The sequence below is a fragment of the Gracilinanus agilis genome, chromosome 1 (genome assembly GCF_016433145.1).
Source record: "Gracilinanus agilis isolate LMUSP501 chromosome 1, AgileGrace, whole genome shotgun sequence".
Taxonomy (NCBI): domain Eukaryota; kingdom Metazoa; phylum Chordata; class Mammalia; order Didelphimorphia; family Didelphidae; genus Gracilinanus; species Gracilinanus agilis.
The window spans coordinates 351,102,995-351,120,739 of record NC_058130.1 but is presented as its reverse complement, the minus strand read 5'-3'; the positions used below and the strand labels follow the sequence as shown (position 1 = coordinate 351,120,739).

The following is a 17,745-nucleotide window of genomic DNA, read 5'->3' as shown; positions in this document are numbered from 1 at the left end:
TCCTGTAGACTTTGGTTTACAATTTAATTCTCTCTCCTCAAAACATAATCATTTTTATAACTTTTGAAAGCCACAGGAAGTGCACAATTAATAAAAAAATATTTCAAAGCATACCCCTTCCTCTCTAAATATATTTTGCTCTGTTCAGAGCAACATGTCACTTACATGCAGTTCCATGCTTCAATTTTTCATTTGAAAGAGAAACCAACTCCATATTTTTTATATCATGAAAGAGAGTAACAGAAGTGGTTACTATGGCCTACTCAAAGAAAATAGTTCCCCTTACAGCCATCTGAAATGGTTATTATCTCCCTGGCACTGATGTACCCTATATTCAAAACTAAATTCTATACAATTTAAAAAGAGAGCCTGAAAATATTCACACTATCCAGTGATTTTGTCAGAGCTCTTCCTCAGCAATTCATGGGTGAAAATCCTTTCTTAACAGAAATGACTCTTCATGTGTCCTTATAGATGCCCATTACATGAAAGGCATGTGTGTACAAAAGACAACACACCCAATACAAGGAGAGTGATCATGGTTACTAGTTTGTTTAGAGAAGAATGAAAAAAAAATCACACCTTCCTCCTCATTTCCCAGTAATTGTCAGAATAAACCAAATTTGACTTTGTTAAAGGCTCTGTAGCTAAATCCCAAGACTCTAAGGGGCAGGATAAAGGGCTTCATCTCTGATGCACCTTTCCCCTCCTGAACAGATAAAAGGGATTGAGTAAGACAATCTGTTAACTACATCTTGTCTATCTGGCATTAAGATAAAAGGCAGGCCCACAGAATCCTGCTGGGCTGTCGGGAAAAGCAGTTAACATTTCTACTGTCAGATAACATTTCTGCACTCAATCATTTCTTCTAGCATTAGGGCCAGAAGGAAGGTAGTGGTTTTGTTCTTAAAATGCTCTGAAACAATGGTCCAATCTGTAAGACTAAATGTTGTTCTTGTTAAATATGTCAATGCTTTGCCAGTGTGGGAAATCTGTTTAATTTGAATGCAAATCACAGCTGTCTATTTTGCAGTAGATGAGTCTTAAAGAACTGATCCTATCCCCATGAATCTCCACAACAGATTGCTCCTTCAATCATTCCCTGGTGTCTCTCTAATTTCTAACCTCTTTTCTATTCCCTAGTTCCTTCCTCCCTGTTTATACACATGGCAAAAGCTCCTCACTTCTTTCTTGGCCACTTTTTGGCTTCTCCTGCCCTCCTAGATACCCTTTCTTCTCTGGATTTTTATAACACTGTTCTTTTATGGCTTTCTTCTCACCTGTTGAACTTATCCTTTTTGATCTCATTTATAAGTTTATCACTTTTTAACCTGGTTTTTTTAAAAAAATGTGATAAGTATTTCAATACAATAACAAATATTATGTGTTTTTATTTTATGAATTTATAAATATGATTCTGCGAAGGAGACTGTAGATTCCACCAGCCTGCCAAGGGTGTTCATGATGCGAAAAAGGTTAAGAACATCTGATTTATATATCCCATAAGTGCACATAACTCCTAAATTGCCACAGCCAGCATTCATTTAACCAAAACTCCAGTCCTAAATTGCCATGGCAAGTATTCATCTAACTGAAACTCCAGCCCTATATCTCCAATTGCCTGCTGGACATATAAATCTAAATGTCCCATACATGTTTCAAACAATATATTTAAAACAGAACTACTTATGTTTCTCCCTAAATCTGTCCCCTCTTCCTAATTTTCCCATTTCTATCAAGGACAATACCATTCAGTTAGTCACCAAGGTTGGCAACACAGAAGTCATCCTCAGTTCATCAGTTGGCCAAATCTTACTTCTTTGTTCATTTATTGGTTGCATGTTATCTCCCCCATTAGACTGAACTCCTTGAGAGAAGAGAGGACTGGGTGTGTTTTTTTTTTGGTCATTCTTTGGATCTCCAGCCTTTAGCATTATTTCTAGCACATAGTATGTATTTTTAAAATGCTTGTTGACTCGACTCCCTGCTACAGCCAAAATGACCAACTTACTGCTCTCCATACACAACATTTCATCTCCCACTCCTGTTTTTGTCTGGCCATCCTGAGTACCTGAAATACCTTCATTTGTCACCTCTGCCTCTTGGAACCCCTAATTCCCTTTAGAATAAGACTCAAATGCCACCTCCAGGAAACCTTTCCTTATCCATGTGTTAGTATAGTACCCTTCTCCCCATTCACTCTATGTGTGTGTGTATTTATATATACACACATATATAAAACATATATATATATATATAATTTATACATTATCTTTGAACATGTTATGTAACCAAGAGAACATAAACACTCATTGAGGATAAAAGTTATTTCATTTTTATGTTTATATCCCCAGCACTTAGCTCATAGTAGGTAATTAATAAATGATTGTCAGTTGATTAGCTGATTAAGCTACATATCCATGGCCATGGAACTAATAGATAATAATAATAAAGAAATAAAAAGTTAAAATAAATAAATAAAAACAAAAATTAAAATTAAGAAATTAAGAAATAATAAAAATAATCAATAATAAATAAAAAACTCAAGGCTTCCTGACTCTAACCTAGCATTGAATCCACTATACTATGCTGTTATTCTTCTTCTATATGTGATTTCATTTATTTAGAGAACTCAAGAAATATCTGCCACTAATAATGCATACCAGCTCCTGCTCTGTAATCTATAGTCTTTGAGGCAATTCTTGCTGCAATGGATAGCGCATTGGTCCTCAAGAAGACCTGAGTTCAAATGCTGCCTTGAGCACTAGCTTTGGCTAGTCCTGGACAAGTCACTTAACCTCTGTTTGCTTCAGTTTCCTCAACCATAAAGTGGGAATTACAGTAGCAATTGCCTCCCAGATTTGCTGAGAAAATTAAATGAGATAATATTTATAACACGTGTTTAGTACAGTGCCTGACACACAGTATGTGTGTATCTCTCTCTCTCTCTCTCTCTCTCTCTCTCTATATATATATATATATATATATATATATATATATATATATATATATAATCCCAGTTCTCTGGACTACTTAGAGGTTAAGAGACTTGCCCAAAATTACCCAAAATTGCCCCCCCAGAAAGATAGCATCTGAACCCAGGTCTTCCTGACTTCAAGGGCGCATATGCACATACACAGTCTCTTATTACAATGCCCCAAAGATACATGCAAGACAGATTTTGTTTCCCTGCTAGAGCTCTGCTACTTAAGGCATTGTTGCTCATTTCCAGGAGAGCTAAATATACCTACTAGATGAATCCAGCATGGAGGAGAACAAGAATCTAGGCAGACCCCAGGGAGCAAAAAAGAATGAATGCCTGGTAGGTGGCCCAGTTAGACTCTTAATAAAAAGGCACAATGGGAACTGATCCTTCGTCTCAGCTACTTAAAGCACAATATGCAAGAATCGGTTTGCCATATATATTTTGGCATTAAGTAGTTTGTAACTACATAAGGCAATATTGCCATCACACACACAATTACCCACCTGCTTGTATGTGACTTGTCCCAACATTTCCATTTTATTGAATCTAACAGAACCTATTAAATACAGTCTGGTTGCATAAGATTATGGCTATCATTAATGAGGCAGGGTTTTAAGTGAGTCGGAGATGTATGTTCCTCTCATGGGGACATTTTCGTTTTCTTTCTACTACTATTTACTATAAGTAGTTTGAGAAAGAGTGGCGGAAAAAAAAGAATGATATGTTTTCATTTTCCTTATTTTAGCTACAACTGCTTTTCAACTTTATTAAGTGGTTTCTGCACCTGTCTTCTATCATTATCCAAATCGAAGTAGGACCTCTAATAAGAAACTAATTTGAATTTCAGAATGATAGCTCACATATATGTGTGTGTGTGGGGGGGGGGTGGTAACCCAGCTTTCATCCAGTGACTGGGAATAGAAAAATGACTGGATTTTGAGTCAGAAGGTCTGAGTTTGAATCTTGACACTACCTTTGGGACCACTGGAAAGGCACTTAATCTCTTTCTTGAAATTAGTTCCCTCATCTGTAAGATATGGAAGTTGGATTAGGTAGTTTTAAAGTCTTATATAACTTTGAAGCTCTGGTCCTTGTGGTACAAATAGATGGACATCAAATAATCACTTTCCACTTGCTGACTTTGATCACTATCATCAATGATCAGGAACTTTTTTCCAAGAAAATAAATCATCTGTAGCACTTGGTTCTTTCTCCCTTCTGCCTGACTCCCTTGAGTTTTATCTATTACATTATTATTTCTGTCAAATTCATTAGGAAAATCAAATAAAGGAAATATATTCGGTATTTATAATTTTATTTCATTGTTTAAAAAAACTAGCCTTAAAAGGGGGGGAACTAACTGATCTGATTAGCTAGATTCAAATTCAAGCATTTATTAAGTATCTACTATGTACAGGGTATTGGGTGAGGCACTAGGGAATAATAACATAATAAACCCAGCACTTATATAGCACTTCTGGGTTTTGAAACACTTTATAAACATTATTTCATTTTATTCTCACAACAAACCTAAGAGGTAAATCTTATTTTCATTTTATTGATGAGAAAAGTGAGGCAGACAGGAGGATCAATGACTTCCTAAGGGCCACACAATTAATAATTGTCTGAAATTGGACCTGAATTCAAATTTTCCTGATGACAGATCCTTCACTTTATCTACTGCACCACCTATTAACCTAAAGAAAATGCTAAAAGTATAATACCAGAATATAACAATATAAACAGGTAAATGCAAGATATAAATGTATGATGTGGTATTAGAGAATTCAAATTAAAGTGCTTTGCAAAATCTGATTTTTCTGGAATTCATATATCTGTATTCTCTCTATTTCCTGTCAGGTAATAAAGTTGGTTTCCACTTCTACACTATTCAGTCTACTAATATTTGTTAAATGCTTACTATATGCCAGGCATTGTGTTAAGCTAAGCACTGAAACAGAAGCTAGATGCTAAGCTTAGTGGAAAGCTCAGTATTGTAGGAGTTTTTCCTTTCCCTTTCCTTTCATCTCAGCCAGTGATTTCACTGATGTGAAGGTATGTCCCCTACCCTTATGAATTGGCCACCTTATAGCAACCAGTCTTAGGTTTATGTTTGTTTAGGTTTATGTGAGTCACGCCAAGGTTCCACATAGAGTGCGTTATCAGAGTCAAAAATCGAACTCACTTCCTTCTGACTCCAAGACCAGGCACCCATTCACTCTGCAACATGCCTTAATTGTACCAGGGAATGGACTAGTGTGTGACACCAGTTACACCATTCAGAACACTTTAAGAAGAGACTTGTTGAATCACACTGGAAATTCCATCTTGTCATCCCTAAACCTTGTAATGATATCAGTCCAATATCAGTCCTTGAAAGAGGAAGCACAATATTCCAGAACCCATCTCCCTCCTACAAGCTTTAAATGTACTCTTAAGTGCTTAAAAAAAAAGAAGTGAAAAAATATGGGCAGGAGAAGGTTTCATTTTAAATGGAGAAATAAGAATACAGGATGGTTTATTTGACACGAATGCAGATGGGGTTTTGTTTTTGGAAGGGAGACAGGACCTATCATTTCTTATGAATCCCAAGATCACTGTCAGGAAACTCCCAAGGCAAATTGGCACTTTTTCTTGAATTTAGGGTCTTAGAGAGTTGCCGGGGTGTACTGAGCAGTTAAATAACTTCCCCAGAGTAAAGTGGGACTTGGAACCATCCACTCCTTCCTAGGGGGCCACAGGACTATTCTGCCTCTCTGACGCACATTTTAAAAGCTTAACAGGATGACTTCAGGTCTGTCTAAATCAAAGTAGGATGCCATCCTACTCCATCTCATTCCCACTTATTCCAAAGCACTGCTGCTGTCCAAAACACCATGTTCTCTCGACATGACACACAGGTGGCTCAAGAGAAAATGAAAGTCACATCACGGCTGCCAACAAGTACACTTCAGACCTGGAAATGTCATGTGTACAGTTCAGCTGGACCAAGAACAAGAGCACAAGTAACATTTTATCATCCTGTATAATCAGTGAGAATTGAAAAAGAAAAGGAAGGATTATTTACCTTTGGAACAATTTGGCTTCCTAAGGAAAAGGCAGAATGAGGAAGACAGGCATGGTTAAAGTTAAATCCTTTCAAACGTGCAAAAATAATACTTGAGTGTATGTATTCAACAAAGAACCCTACCTTTTTTTAAAATAAAAAATATTACTTGAAAAGAGTCCCGGTCTCAAGGCAGTTTACCCCAATGCCCAAATTGTAACATTATGGCTAGAAACAGTGTTCCCCAACCACTGGTTCATGGCAAATTTTTACTAGTCTGCAGAACTTTTACAAAGTCTTTACTTCTTAAAACCCATAAATTTAAAACAGAAAGTGGCTCCTTCTTCTCCCTGTGTCCTGCTCTTTTCATCCTCAGGTACCCTCCTCTCTCTGGCTCCTAGTCTCTGCCCCCCTCAACCATCTCCTTGCAGCTGCAAAAGACAGGACAGGAGGGAGAGAGCATTACAAGCTTTTCCCAATCCGCCATCTAATTTGGGTTGGGAAACCTTTCAGGAAAGGGCAATATTCTCTTTTGTCATCAAATAGAAATAAAGTGTGGCCAAATGCAAGCAATCAAAACAGTAGTTTCCCCAGTTGCTCAAAGAGCAGCGTACTAAATTTTATCTTGATTTTTCTTAAATTCACTCACTTGTGACCAATCTCATGAGCAATGGTAAAAGCGGAGCCCAGGCCAATGTCTTCATTAATGCTGCAGCTCCTTTCAGGCTCACACATTCCAGCCACAGAGGCCAAGCCTGAAGAAACAGAAGGAGACACAAAGGGTCAAGCCAAGGTGTTGCAGTCTTAAAAGCCCCTACTTATAAATGCCTGGATTCTTTTTTTAATAACCTCCACGCACAGAAGGAGCAGTTGGCAAAAGGTTAACTTTCTAGTCATTTGCAAAATCACTGGGGGGGAATTTCACTCTGCCGGCTAGACATTAATATTTTTTGAACTGCAGTCAGTGCTGGAAAATGTCTAGACGAGGGGTTAGATTTATAAATTTTACTTCTGGTAACTTGGGACCACCTAGTAACTTGAGCCAGGAGAGGGAATTCAAGAAAGCATTTCTATTTTAACATTCTTGAGGCTACAGAAAGCAAAATGTATCCACATTATTTTTCTAAAGAGATCTGTTTAAGTTTAGTGGGTTCATAAAAATATACAAGCAACTTTTTTTAGTTACCAAAAAAAATGAGTCCCAAGTGGTTAAAAAAAAAAAAAGACGTTTTTATAAAAACAAAACTGAATGTTATCAATAGAGGGAAAGAAGAACTGTTAAAAAAAAAAAAAGCTCAACACTCGCTGATTCACTAATGGCATGGTCTGTTCCCCCAACACCGCTCCCTTTTTCTTATTTCTTTAAATCAGCATCTCTTGAAATTAGTCTTGAGAAGGATGTTAGCATCTTTCCTCAGATATACTCAATGGAGGGGAAATTATTCCCAAATTTTGGAATGTGGCCTGTAGTTCTGCTGTTCTATTTCCACCTTTGGTGGATTGAATATTCCTAATAAAAGAGATGTGCTGGTGCTGATTCACTGATGCTGGCGAATTGCAGGGTTCCTCAAGGGAAAGGGTTATATCATGTAGAAGCTTTAACATCCACTCCAAGAGAGTATTGTGCTCTGTAAATCTGTGTCTAGCTCCAAAACCAAACTGAGAAAAAGGAACTTTTGTGCAAAAGGAAAAATGCTAGCCTTTATAAGGAAAAAGATTCCAAATCATACTGTATCACTTAAGAGAGAGAGAGAGAGAGAGAGAGAGAGAGAGAGAGACAGACACTAGGAGAAGCCACTTGGAAGAAATGAGGGAAAACATAGGAAAACCATTTCACATTTATGAACAGACTATGTTGATCCAAGTATTGGGAATCGCCTTCCAATCAACTCAATTTCCCAGTTACGCTAATTTGATACAGTGTAAGCCCTATTACCCAGCACTTCACCAACAGTAAAGCTCTAGAAGCTGTTCTTTCTCTATCCTCTATGCATCCTCTGCCACCCCACCTCCATCCACAATTTCAACCTAATAACCAGAATTAAAGTAGAGTTGGAGTTAACTGAAGGATTATTTATTGTACCTATTTGTTTGGAGACAAAGAATAAATAAATAAATTAGACCTCTGAGGCCTTAGAGTGCTTTTTCCAACACTGATGATTTAAACATGGAAATGATCTTTTCACTAATTTAGATATTTCATAGAGGAAATCAAGGACAGTAAAAAGATGAGGGAGAGTGAAGAATTATCTATTCAACAGATTTTAATATTTTTTAACTAACTGGCACTCTTTTGTCCCAACATATCAGATAACAATTTTTAAAAATTACATTAACTGCCTTCCCCCTGATGTATTGGTATTGCTACCTTGGTCAAAATGACTGGCTTCAGAAGGAAGCATAAAGAGAGCAGCAGATAAAAGGAATCAAAGCAAAATATCTCATGCTGTTTGAGCACACTATACCTTATGAATCTTAAGCAAACGCATCCCTTGGCAAAAGTTTGAGGAATAATTATGGTTCAATTAAGATTTTTCATACTTCCCCAAACTAAACTGTTATTGCAAGGACTACATTTTTATATATGTTTTGTGGATTGAATTTAAAATAGAGAACTCAACAATTCCCTGTGGAACTGTGTAGAGTTTTTAAAGACAGATTTGGCTCTGAAGTTTCATATAAAATTGCTAGCTATGCTAAGAGAACACATTAGGAGGATAAAATAACCAGCTACAAACTATTTGGTGAATGCCTAGGAGAGCTCCTAAGTGTTAAAAAAAAAAAGAGTAAATATTGTTACTATTTTGAACAGCCTTGGTCAATTTTCTTCTTCCTGTGATACTACAAAATTCTCTCCAGGGTTGGTGATGAGTTTGATTCTCAAGTGGGACAGTGGAATTTATGGTTTTATGGCCACAGATCTCACTTATCACTATATCCAAGCATCTCACAAGGGAAGTTAGCCAAGATAATGTAGATAATTGCCACCAAGGGAAAAACCTCTCAAGTGGCATATGTCCTACTGATGGGGGGTGGGGGGAGTCATTGTCATCTCTCATATATGAAGGGCAGCACATATGTACCTGCATTATAATGGAACCTCCTTGTAGTCAAGGTCCTGAAATCATTTTATCTCTATACACTCATTGTTTCATCATTCAATCACTCAGTCTTGTCCAACTCTTGGTGAACACATGGATGAATCCATGGGGTTTATTTGCCTCTTCTTCCACTAGGTCAATTCTTTTTTATTAAGAATCTCTTTTCTTCATTGGATTTTTTTGTATCTCTTTTTTCCAGCTGACTAATTTTGCTTTTTAAACTGTTATTTTCTTTTTGCATTACTTTTATTTCTTCCCCCATTTTTTGTCAATCTGTCTTATTTAATTGTTTAATTCCTTTTTAAGTTCTTCCACAACTTGAGATCAATTCCCCCCTTTTTTTTTTGAAAGTTTTGCATGTGGTTGCTTAGCTCTCACCATCTCCTGTTGGTTCTGGGCCTTGCTGATTGTTCTCACAGAATTTTTCAAGCATTAAATGTTTATTTTGCTATTTGCTCATTTTCCCAGACTATTTTTTTGCTTGTGGACTGGGAATTCTGAAAGATGCTTGCTGAATCAATCTCCTCTTCTGATGGCTTTGGCAGTGTGAGCTATTTTGCCCTGGAACTAGGTCTATATTATAGCAGGGCAGGTTTGGCTTGAAAGGTCCCAGCAATATTAATTTTAAAATCTACAACTTCCAGGCCTCACTGCAGGTTGGTGCCAGGGCCTGGAACTTCAAAGGGTGGATCTAAGGTGCTCTTTTGCTGGTGTAGCCCCCTGTCCCAGAATTCCAAAGTTAACCTATGCCCAAAGGTGGAACTTAGCACAGTAGCGGGGGAATGGGGGGATTTGGCCAGATCTCCTCTGTGTGCAGTTTTGCTTCTGGTTCCCCTTTTTCATGTAAAAATCAACTCTCCCTACCTACCTTTCAAGTTGTGTTCAGTGGAAGAGCCACCTCACACCTTCTTGCTGTTCATTTTTGAGCACTGTCTTTTTGAGGTGGTTTTTAAAGATTGATTTGGAAGGACTGTCAGAGCAGTTTAGGCTTTTTCTGCCACTAAGCCACCATCTTGGCTCTGCTCCTTCCTGTGGGGTTTTCTTGGCAAAGACACTGGTTTGCCACTTCCTTTTCCAGTGTGTCCTTATTTTATAGATGAAGAACTAAGGCAAATAGGGACTAAGTGATTTACCGAAGGTCACACAGCTAGTAAGGGTCTGAAGTCAGATCTGAATTCATATCTTCTTGACTCCAGGTCCAGTACTCTATCCATTGCACCACCTACAGCTACATGGCTCAGTGAATTGAGAGCCAGACCCAGAGGTAGGAGGTCCTGGGTCCAAATCTGACTTCCTAGTTGTGTGAACTTGGACAAATCACTTAACCCCAATGTCTAGCTCTTACAGCCCTCTCACCTTAGAACCAATACACAGTGTTAATTCTAAGAGAGAAGGTAAGAGTTTGTTTAAAAAAAAAGAATAAAAAATAAATTATCCTTAGCTTTATAATGCAGGATCATATTTAATACATGAATATAGACAATTTAGGAATTCATAAAAATCACTGATTTAAGTGTTGAAAAAAGACCTCTGTGGTTATTTAATAAAACTTCTTATTCAGTTCAGAAATCCTTTCTATGATATCTCTGTCAGATAACCATTTGCCATACTACTTCCAATCCATAGTACTAACAAAATAATGAAGCCTCATTTTAGAGCTTCAGTTCAGCAGGAGAAAGAAAGCTGACCAACCTCCCAATTAATACCACTTGGTCAATTTCTTCATACCCCACACTATGATGAAGACAGACAGTATCCTCTCTCAGTTTAGCAAAAAGCACAAATTGAAGTGGAGAAGCCATTTTATGCCCTCCCTTCTTTTCTTTCCTTGGGTATCTTTCAAACACAGTTTTCTTGCCATCTTGTCTTGCTTACTTCTTGATGGGGGAAAGGTTAGTAAGGAAGGTGAAGAAACAAGAAGAGAAGTTAATTAATTCTTCCATTGGGGGCATTAAAAGGGAATTTTAAACTTTTCAAAAAGGGTAATAATGTCAACAGTTGTGCTAAAAAGAGAAACAGTTAACATTACAAGGAAGCTGGATAAACCTCAATCTTCTCAGTATACATATAATTATAATAGGATCTCTTTTACTGTACTTAAACTTAATTAAGCATTTAGTTCCCATTTATGGCTTAAGAAGAATAAAGCAAGTGATAACTTTTTAAAGCAAAATTATATGTTAAATTTTCTATACTATATATATTTCTACATTTTAAAAAATGTCATTTTGTTTTTAAAAGGCATCTTTATTCCTAAATACCTTCCCATTATTATCCAATGTGGCCCTCACAACTTTGCTTTGGTGTGAATAGGTGATATTAATCTTACTCTAAAGATAAAGATATTGAAGCCCAAGAAGTTAAGTTAATTGTCCAAGGTCACATGGTCAATCATGGATATATCTTGTGAATCTCAGCTCTCTTTCCATTAGATTAGATTGTCAATCACTAAACCAAACTGTCAGGAAGGAATTCTCTTTGATGAGAACTTCCTCACTGAAAGCAAGTTTTCCCACAGTTGTGCCTTTCTCACTGGTAGGAACTTCATGGGAGAGCTGGTTCCAGCTAAATGAATTTTGCTGCCTAATCAGAAATCCTACTGGGAGAAATGGGATGTGAGAAGCGGGGTATGTCAGGTCAAACCACAATAGGATTTGGGCCTCTGGAAAGACTTTCCAGTGAACTCTCCAATAGTTCTGATCATCTCACCCTCCCTTCCATCCTCAATACAAGGACACACACACACACACACACACACACACACACACACACACAGATGTGCCAGCAGATGGTCCTATCTGCTAGGGTAGGAAAAGTATATAAAAAGACTGAATTACATTCAGCAAGTCATCACCAAACAGAATCAGCACTAGGATAGAATATGCTACTTACTGAACTTTCTGAATGTTTATTGATATAAATTGAATGTCTCTTCTATCATCTGCTCCTTGAGGTGACTAGCTGCCCAATTAACCTTTAGCATGAAACCAGTGGACTGATCATCACTAATTAAATGTTTGAAAGGCTTTCTTTCACTTGCATTAAATGCTTGACCACATATGACTCATAATAAAAATGGACTTTTAAAACTTAGGAAACTGCAGCAATGCTGTTTTACAAAACAAGTGATAGTTTCGAAGCACATGTCCAAAAGTTAAGAAGGCAACTCTGCTCCTCTCTACCTTGGCCTATAAAGTTGGACAAAATTTCTTTCTAGTGCGGAGGAACTGAGATGTTCCAATGATCCTTTAAAATACAGTGACTTTCTCTTTCTACAAGATGATTCTGAAGATGTCATCCCTCTCGATGCCATATGTCCGATGCAGCCACAGTTCAACAAAGGATTTTCCAGCTTAAGGCTGCTGAATACTTACACTTATTCTCATATTTTTCCAATATATCACAGAGGAGGATTATATGGAAATAAGCAGTAAGCTTTGCCCTGTAATGACTGCTTGCTAAGGTTGAATCATCTGGCAGTTCCTTATCAGCTTTCTAGTTGCCCGAAAAGAAACACCCAAATATCAGTTCACTTCATTTAAGCCCTTGGTGGCTTTTAACAAACTGTCTACTCTTGAGGGTCAATTTTAAGCGCTTTTATGGGTCAGTTTCAGATGAACTTGTTCAGACCTGAAGGAAAGGAAAATGGCCAGTCAAACAAATCCATTGGCCAACAAATACAGTTTTTGTGCTTCCCCCTTTTTGAAACTTACCCAATGTTCCACAGGGCTTGTTTTTATAAGTGCAGATATCATATCTGTAGAGAAGATAAAGAGAGAGATAAAATTTGTAATGTGATCAAATTTATAAAATATTTTCATACATTTATCACATCTCTGTCTTGTAGCTCCAGTTGTCAGACCGCAATCAGTGTAATTATGAGCAGCCAGCTGGAGTGTCGGCATTTTTAGCACTCTGGGGTAAACCGCAGGCTACACTGCACTCACAGCCTCTGGCTGCGAGCCAGTGGGACACCTGCCAGTAAGAAAGAAAGGTTAAAGTGGATCTTTGTAATCACCGCCTCCATAAAACAGCCTGCCATACTGTTAGGAAGCTAGGGCAGCCTGTCTGCAGATTGCTACTGCTTCTGAACCAAGCAAAGGAGTGGCTTTTTTCCACCCTCTTCTGAACCTACAGGAATGTCTTCTTGTTAGAGCCACAGGCTGCAGTTTAGACTTTGGAATTATTAGCATTATTCTGAACTCCTTCCACTCACTCCAACATGGGCTCTTGTTAAAAGGAGCCAGTCCAGAGGAGTATGCCAAAAACACAGAACAATGGAAACAGAGCTGGTGTCAGGTGGTTGTGTTTTTCCCCCAAGTGATTTTACATGGGTTAAGAGATGAAAATAGCTTTAAGAGGTTTTTTCAAACCAGCTAAACAGATCACTCAAGAAACAAAGCTTTCCCAATTCTAGACAGCTTTGTCCATGCTGAACTTCAAACAGAGATTCTCTATTCAGACGTCATGATAGAAATAACAGAACCCAGGGCATTTAACAAGCCGTTGAGGACTTGAAATGTATTTATAGATGATCATAGGATTTAGAGGTGGAAGAAAACTGGAATTCAATCTCCTCATTTCATAGATAAAGAAACAGAGGCCTGGGGAGGACAGAATTGCCTATCCAGATCCCCCAAAGTCAAAAACAGGCCTTCTAACTTCTCAATAAAGCAAATATCTCAAAGTAAAACAAATATCCAAGACAATTAGATGGTTTGTACAACCATGTTAGAAATTTTTAATTGTATTACACCCTCAATACTACAATTAAGAATGTGCCAATCAATATGAAGATGGTTATTTATCCTAAGAGATTTATAATAATAACATTAGAATTCAAAATCTTGGTCCAAGTGCATTCATAGTTCCTGAACAATAAGAATGAACAAAAAAGGAGGGTGGAGTGAGGGTGGATTATATTCTTCTGTGTTTTTCAACATGGAAAGTAAAATGTTTTCTTCTTTTTTGAAAAAAAATTATATTTTACAAATCAAAGAAAAGCCAAAAAATAAAATTAAAATACTTTCTTTCCCATATATTAAAGTAAAGTCTACCATCCATTTTAGTTGAGTTTCTGTACATACTTTGCCAATAGTGTTATGGTATCTGAGAAGTAAACCTAGCAGGGACTTACATCTTTCCCCATTTGAAATGCTATATGACCAACCAGTTTGGCAAGGGAGAGCTTGCAAAACTATATATGACACCCCTTTAAAGCCTCCCAATATGAATTCGGCCCCAGGAGACCAGGAGAGTGCTGAAGGAGAGAGTCACCACACAGACTCTGATTCTCTCTCTCTCTCTCTCTCTCTCTCTCTCTCTCTCTCGCTCTCTCTCGCTCTCTCTCGCTCTCTCTCTCTCCCTCCCTCCCTCCCTTCCATCAAATCCATTCCTGGTGGGGTTGGGGGGGGGCTTTTATTGTTACACTACTGATTATTTTTGGTCACCAAAATTACACAATGGAAGCACATAAATAATACTGTCATTGCTAAAGACTAAATGTATTTCATAAAGTTATTTGTCAAAATTTGTCATTAGATATTTCATTCATATTGCTACTGAAATCCTGGAGGTTCTTTTTTGTGGTGTTGATTGAATGTAGGCAAGCTACTATTAACCTCTATAGATGTTTCTTTACAATTTCAAGTTTTAGACCCTGATTGCCTTCAATTAGTCCAGCAGTTGGTAAGCATTCATTAAGCTCTTACTATGTGCCAAGCACTGTGCTAAGTGCTGGAGATTCAAAGAGAGGCAAAAAATAGTCACTGTTCTCAAGGGACACGTGTTCTCAATCACTGTGTACAAACAAGTCACATTCAAGATAAATTTGAGAAAATCAACAGAAGGAAGGTACTAGGGGAATCAGGACAGGCTTCCTGTAGATGGTGGTATTTTAGCTAAGACTTGAAGGAAATCAGGGAAGTCAGGAGGACGAGATGGAGAAGGAGAGCATTCTAGACATGAGGGGCAGCCAATGAAAATGGTCAAAGTTGAGAGAGGGAGATTAGAGATTGTAAAGATCCTTTCCTCCTTTACATGATCTCCACTCCCTGATCACTCATACTTTTCTCTTTCCTTCCTTACCATTGGTGTGCCCTGGGATTTTAACATCAGAGATGAGTGGACGGCATATATAGAGAGAAATGTATCCCCTCTGCCATAATCGGTGTATATCATGACCAAGTTGTCATATCATAAAGACAACCTCTATCAGACAACCTTGGAGCAGCCCCTAGTGATATTCTATACTATTCTTTTCCCATATACCTATATCCCACTCAGTCCCCACAAATGTTTCCTTCAGTAAACTTAATAGCCTTAACTTTAGTGAAGAATTCTTTACTCCATTTTTCAGATCAGCTCATGCAACTTCAGAATGAACTTCTATGGACAGCTTACACTTTAACAACTTTAGTGAGGAGCCATGCATTCCTCGTTTTATTTACATTCCAGAAATATTTTGTATTCTGTTCTGATCTACATTCATGGATGGCATCCACTGTCAATAGCATCTTCTTGCATATTACAACAAACTATTACAACTAATGACTGAGCAATGACTAGTAGAATACCCAGCATGTGGTAAGCATTCAATAAATGTTTGTTAGATGAATAAATGAATAGCAGGGAAGAAAAATAAGCAAATTCCTCAACTGAGTAAATGTTTAGATTTCTATTAATAAAGATTACAATTGTTAACTTAAATAAGAACCTCTGATCCAAACTCTAAAATAGTTAAGAGTTCTAACATCATGTGAAAACATTTACAAAAAGTAGGTCTCAATACAGATGTACTTTTGAATGCCATATGAAAGCAGAGAGGCTTAATTTAAATAAATCATTAGAATTGATACAGGTCTACATTATGGCACAATCAAATGTAATAGACTTTCCTAATAGCAGCAATGCAATGACCTAGGACAATTCTGAGGGACTTATGAGAAAGAATGCTATCCACATCCAGAGAAAGAATGGTGGGAGCAGAAACACAGAAGAAAAACATATGATTGATCATGTAGTACAATAAGGATATAATTAGGATTTTGAAGGTAAGAGATCACTTTACTGCAAATATGAATAACATGGAAATAGGTTTGGAACAATGATACATGTTCCCAGTGGAACTGCTTGTCAGATTCAGAGGGGGGAGGGAAAGAGAAGTGGGGGTGGGGGAATCATGAATCATGGAACCATGGAAAAAATATTCTAAAGTTCTAAAAAAGGAAAAAAAGAATTGATACAGGAAGTTTAAACAACTTTGCGAACTGTTCTCAATAAATTCAGTATTTAAACATGATAATATATGATGTACATATATATATATATATACACACACATACACACTAATGCATACAGGTACTAATGAATGAACTCTACAGGATGTATATCCAATTGGATGCCATAGTCATTTTATAGCAATGAAATCAAGTCAGCAATCATTGATTAAGTACTATTTGAGCTAGATGGCAAAGGGGATAGAATGCTGTACTTGGAATCAAGGAAGACTTGAGTTCAAATTGAGTCACACACTTAGTAGCTGTGGGAACTTGGGCAAATCACTTAATGTCTATTTCCATTAATTTTCTCAACTGTAAGATAGGGATATTTTTCAGGGTTGTTGTGACAATCAAAGAAGATAATATTTATAAGAGCTTAGCATAGTGTTTGGCACATAATAGACAAACGCTTATGTCCTTCCTTCCAATATGCATATATAAATTAGCTATATATAAATCCTATAACAGTTTCAGAAAAGGTACTGACCTACATTGACAGAGGGAGTTCCCTGATAGGGGAGTCCCCTACTCCATGAAATCACAGGTCCAGTCCTTATATCTTTTGCTATGAATAAATCAATGCTTAGATGGATCTTTGTTCACATCCATGTGAGTACTCTTTCTAAAGGCACAAATTTCACCCATGTCTTTTTTTATGTGTAATTCTTACTGATATTCTGCAAGGAGTCCACCCAATGTACTAAGGGTCTTCCTTTCAGTATCTTGACATTCCATAAGTACCAATGCAGCACAAAAGCTACAAATTGTCTATGCTTCTTTTTATATATAATTAGTCAATGATGATATCTTGAAGCCTGTGACCTGACACTGCCCTTTAAATGAACTGCACTTTTGAATCTTTGAAGAATTCAGTATTCCATGATTTATACTCATATCACATCACTAAAAGAATATCATTGTTTAAAAGGATGCTTTTGTTTTGAATTTCAGGGGGAAATCTGAGGTTGCCTTGGATATAGCTTTTAGGAACAAAGTGGTTGGCTTTTTGTCTCTCCCATTAGACTATGTATTACTTGAGGGCAGGGACTCTTTTAACTGTGCCTAGAATGGTGACTGCACATAGTAAGTACTTTAGGGTTTAATAAATGTTTATTGACTTAGGTGTCAAGCACTGAATATACAGAGGCTACAAAGAATGAAACAACCTCCACTCATGAGGTCATTTCATTCTAATTAGAAAGACAATGAGAGAAAGATGAGAGATGATTGGATATGTAGATAACATGTGTACCTAAAAACATAGATATAACTATAAATATAGATTTGAAAACACAAATGCCATCCAGTCTGCTGTCCATCTGCTATTCATTT

At 37.2% G+C, this 17,745-nt stretch overlaps 1 protein-coding gene across 1 annotated transcript in view; it reads right to left on the bottom strand.

Moving 5' to 3' along the window:
- Positions 1-17,745, bottom strand: part of ADAMTS6 (ADAM metallopeptidase with thrombospondin type 1 motif 6) — a 346,468-nt gene that overhangs the window by 176,744 nt on the left and 151,979 nt on the right. The window contains exons 8-9 of the mRNA XM_044663590.1: positions 12,847-12,890; positions 6,682-6,787 (exon numbers count right to left, since the gene is read on the bottom strand). Coding sequence (XP_044519525.1) covers positions 6,682-6,787; positions 12,847-12,890 — 150 coding nt within the window. The remainder of the gene's footprint in view (positions 1-6,681; positions 6,788-12,846; positions 12,891-17,745) is intronic.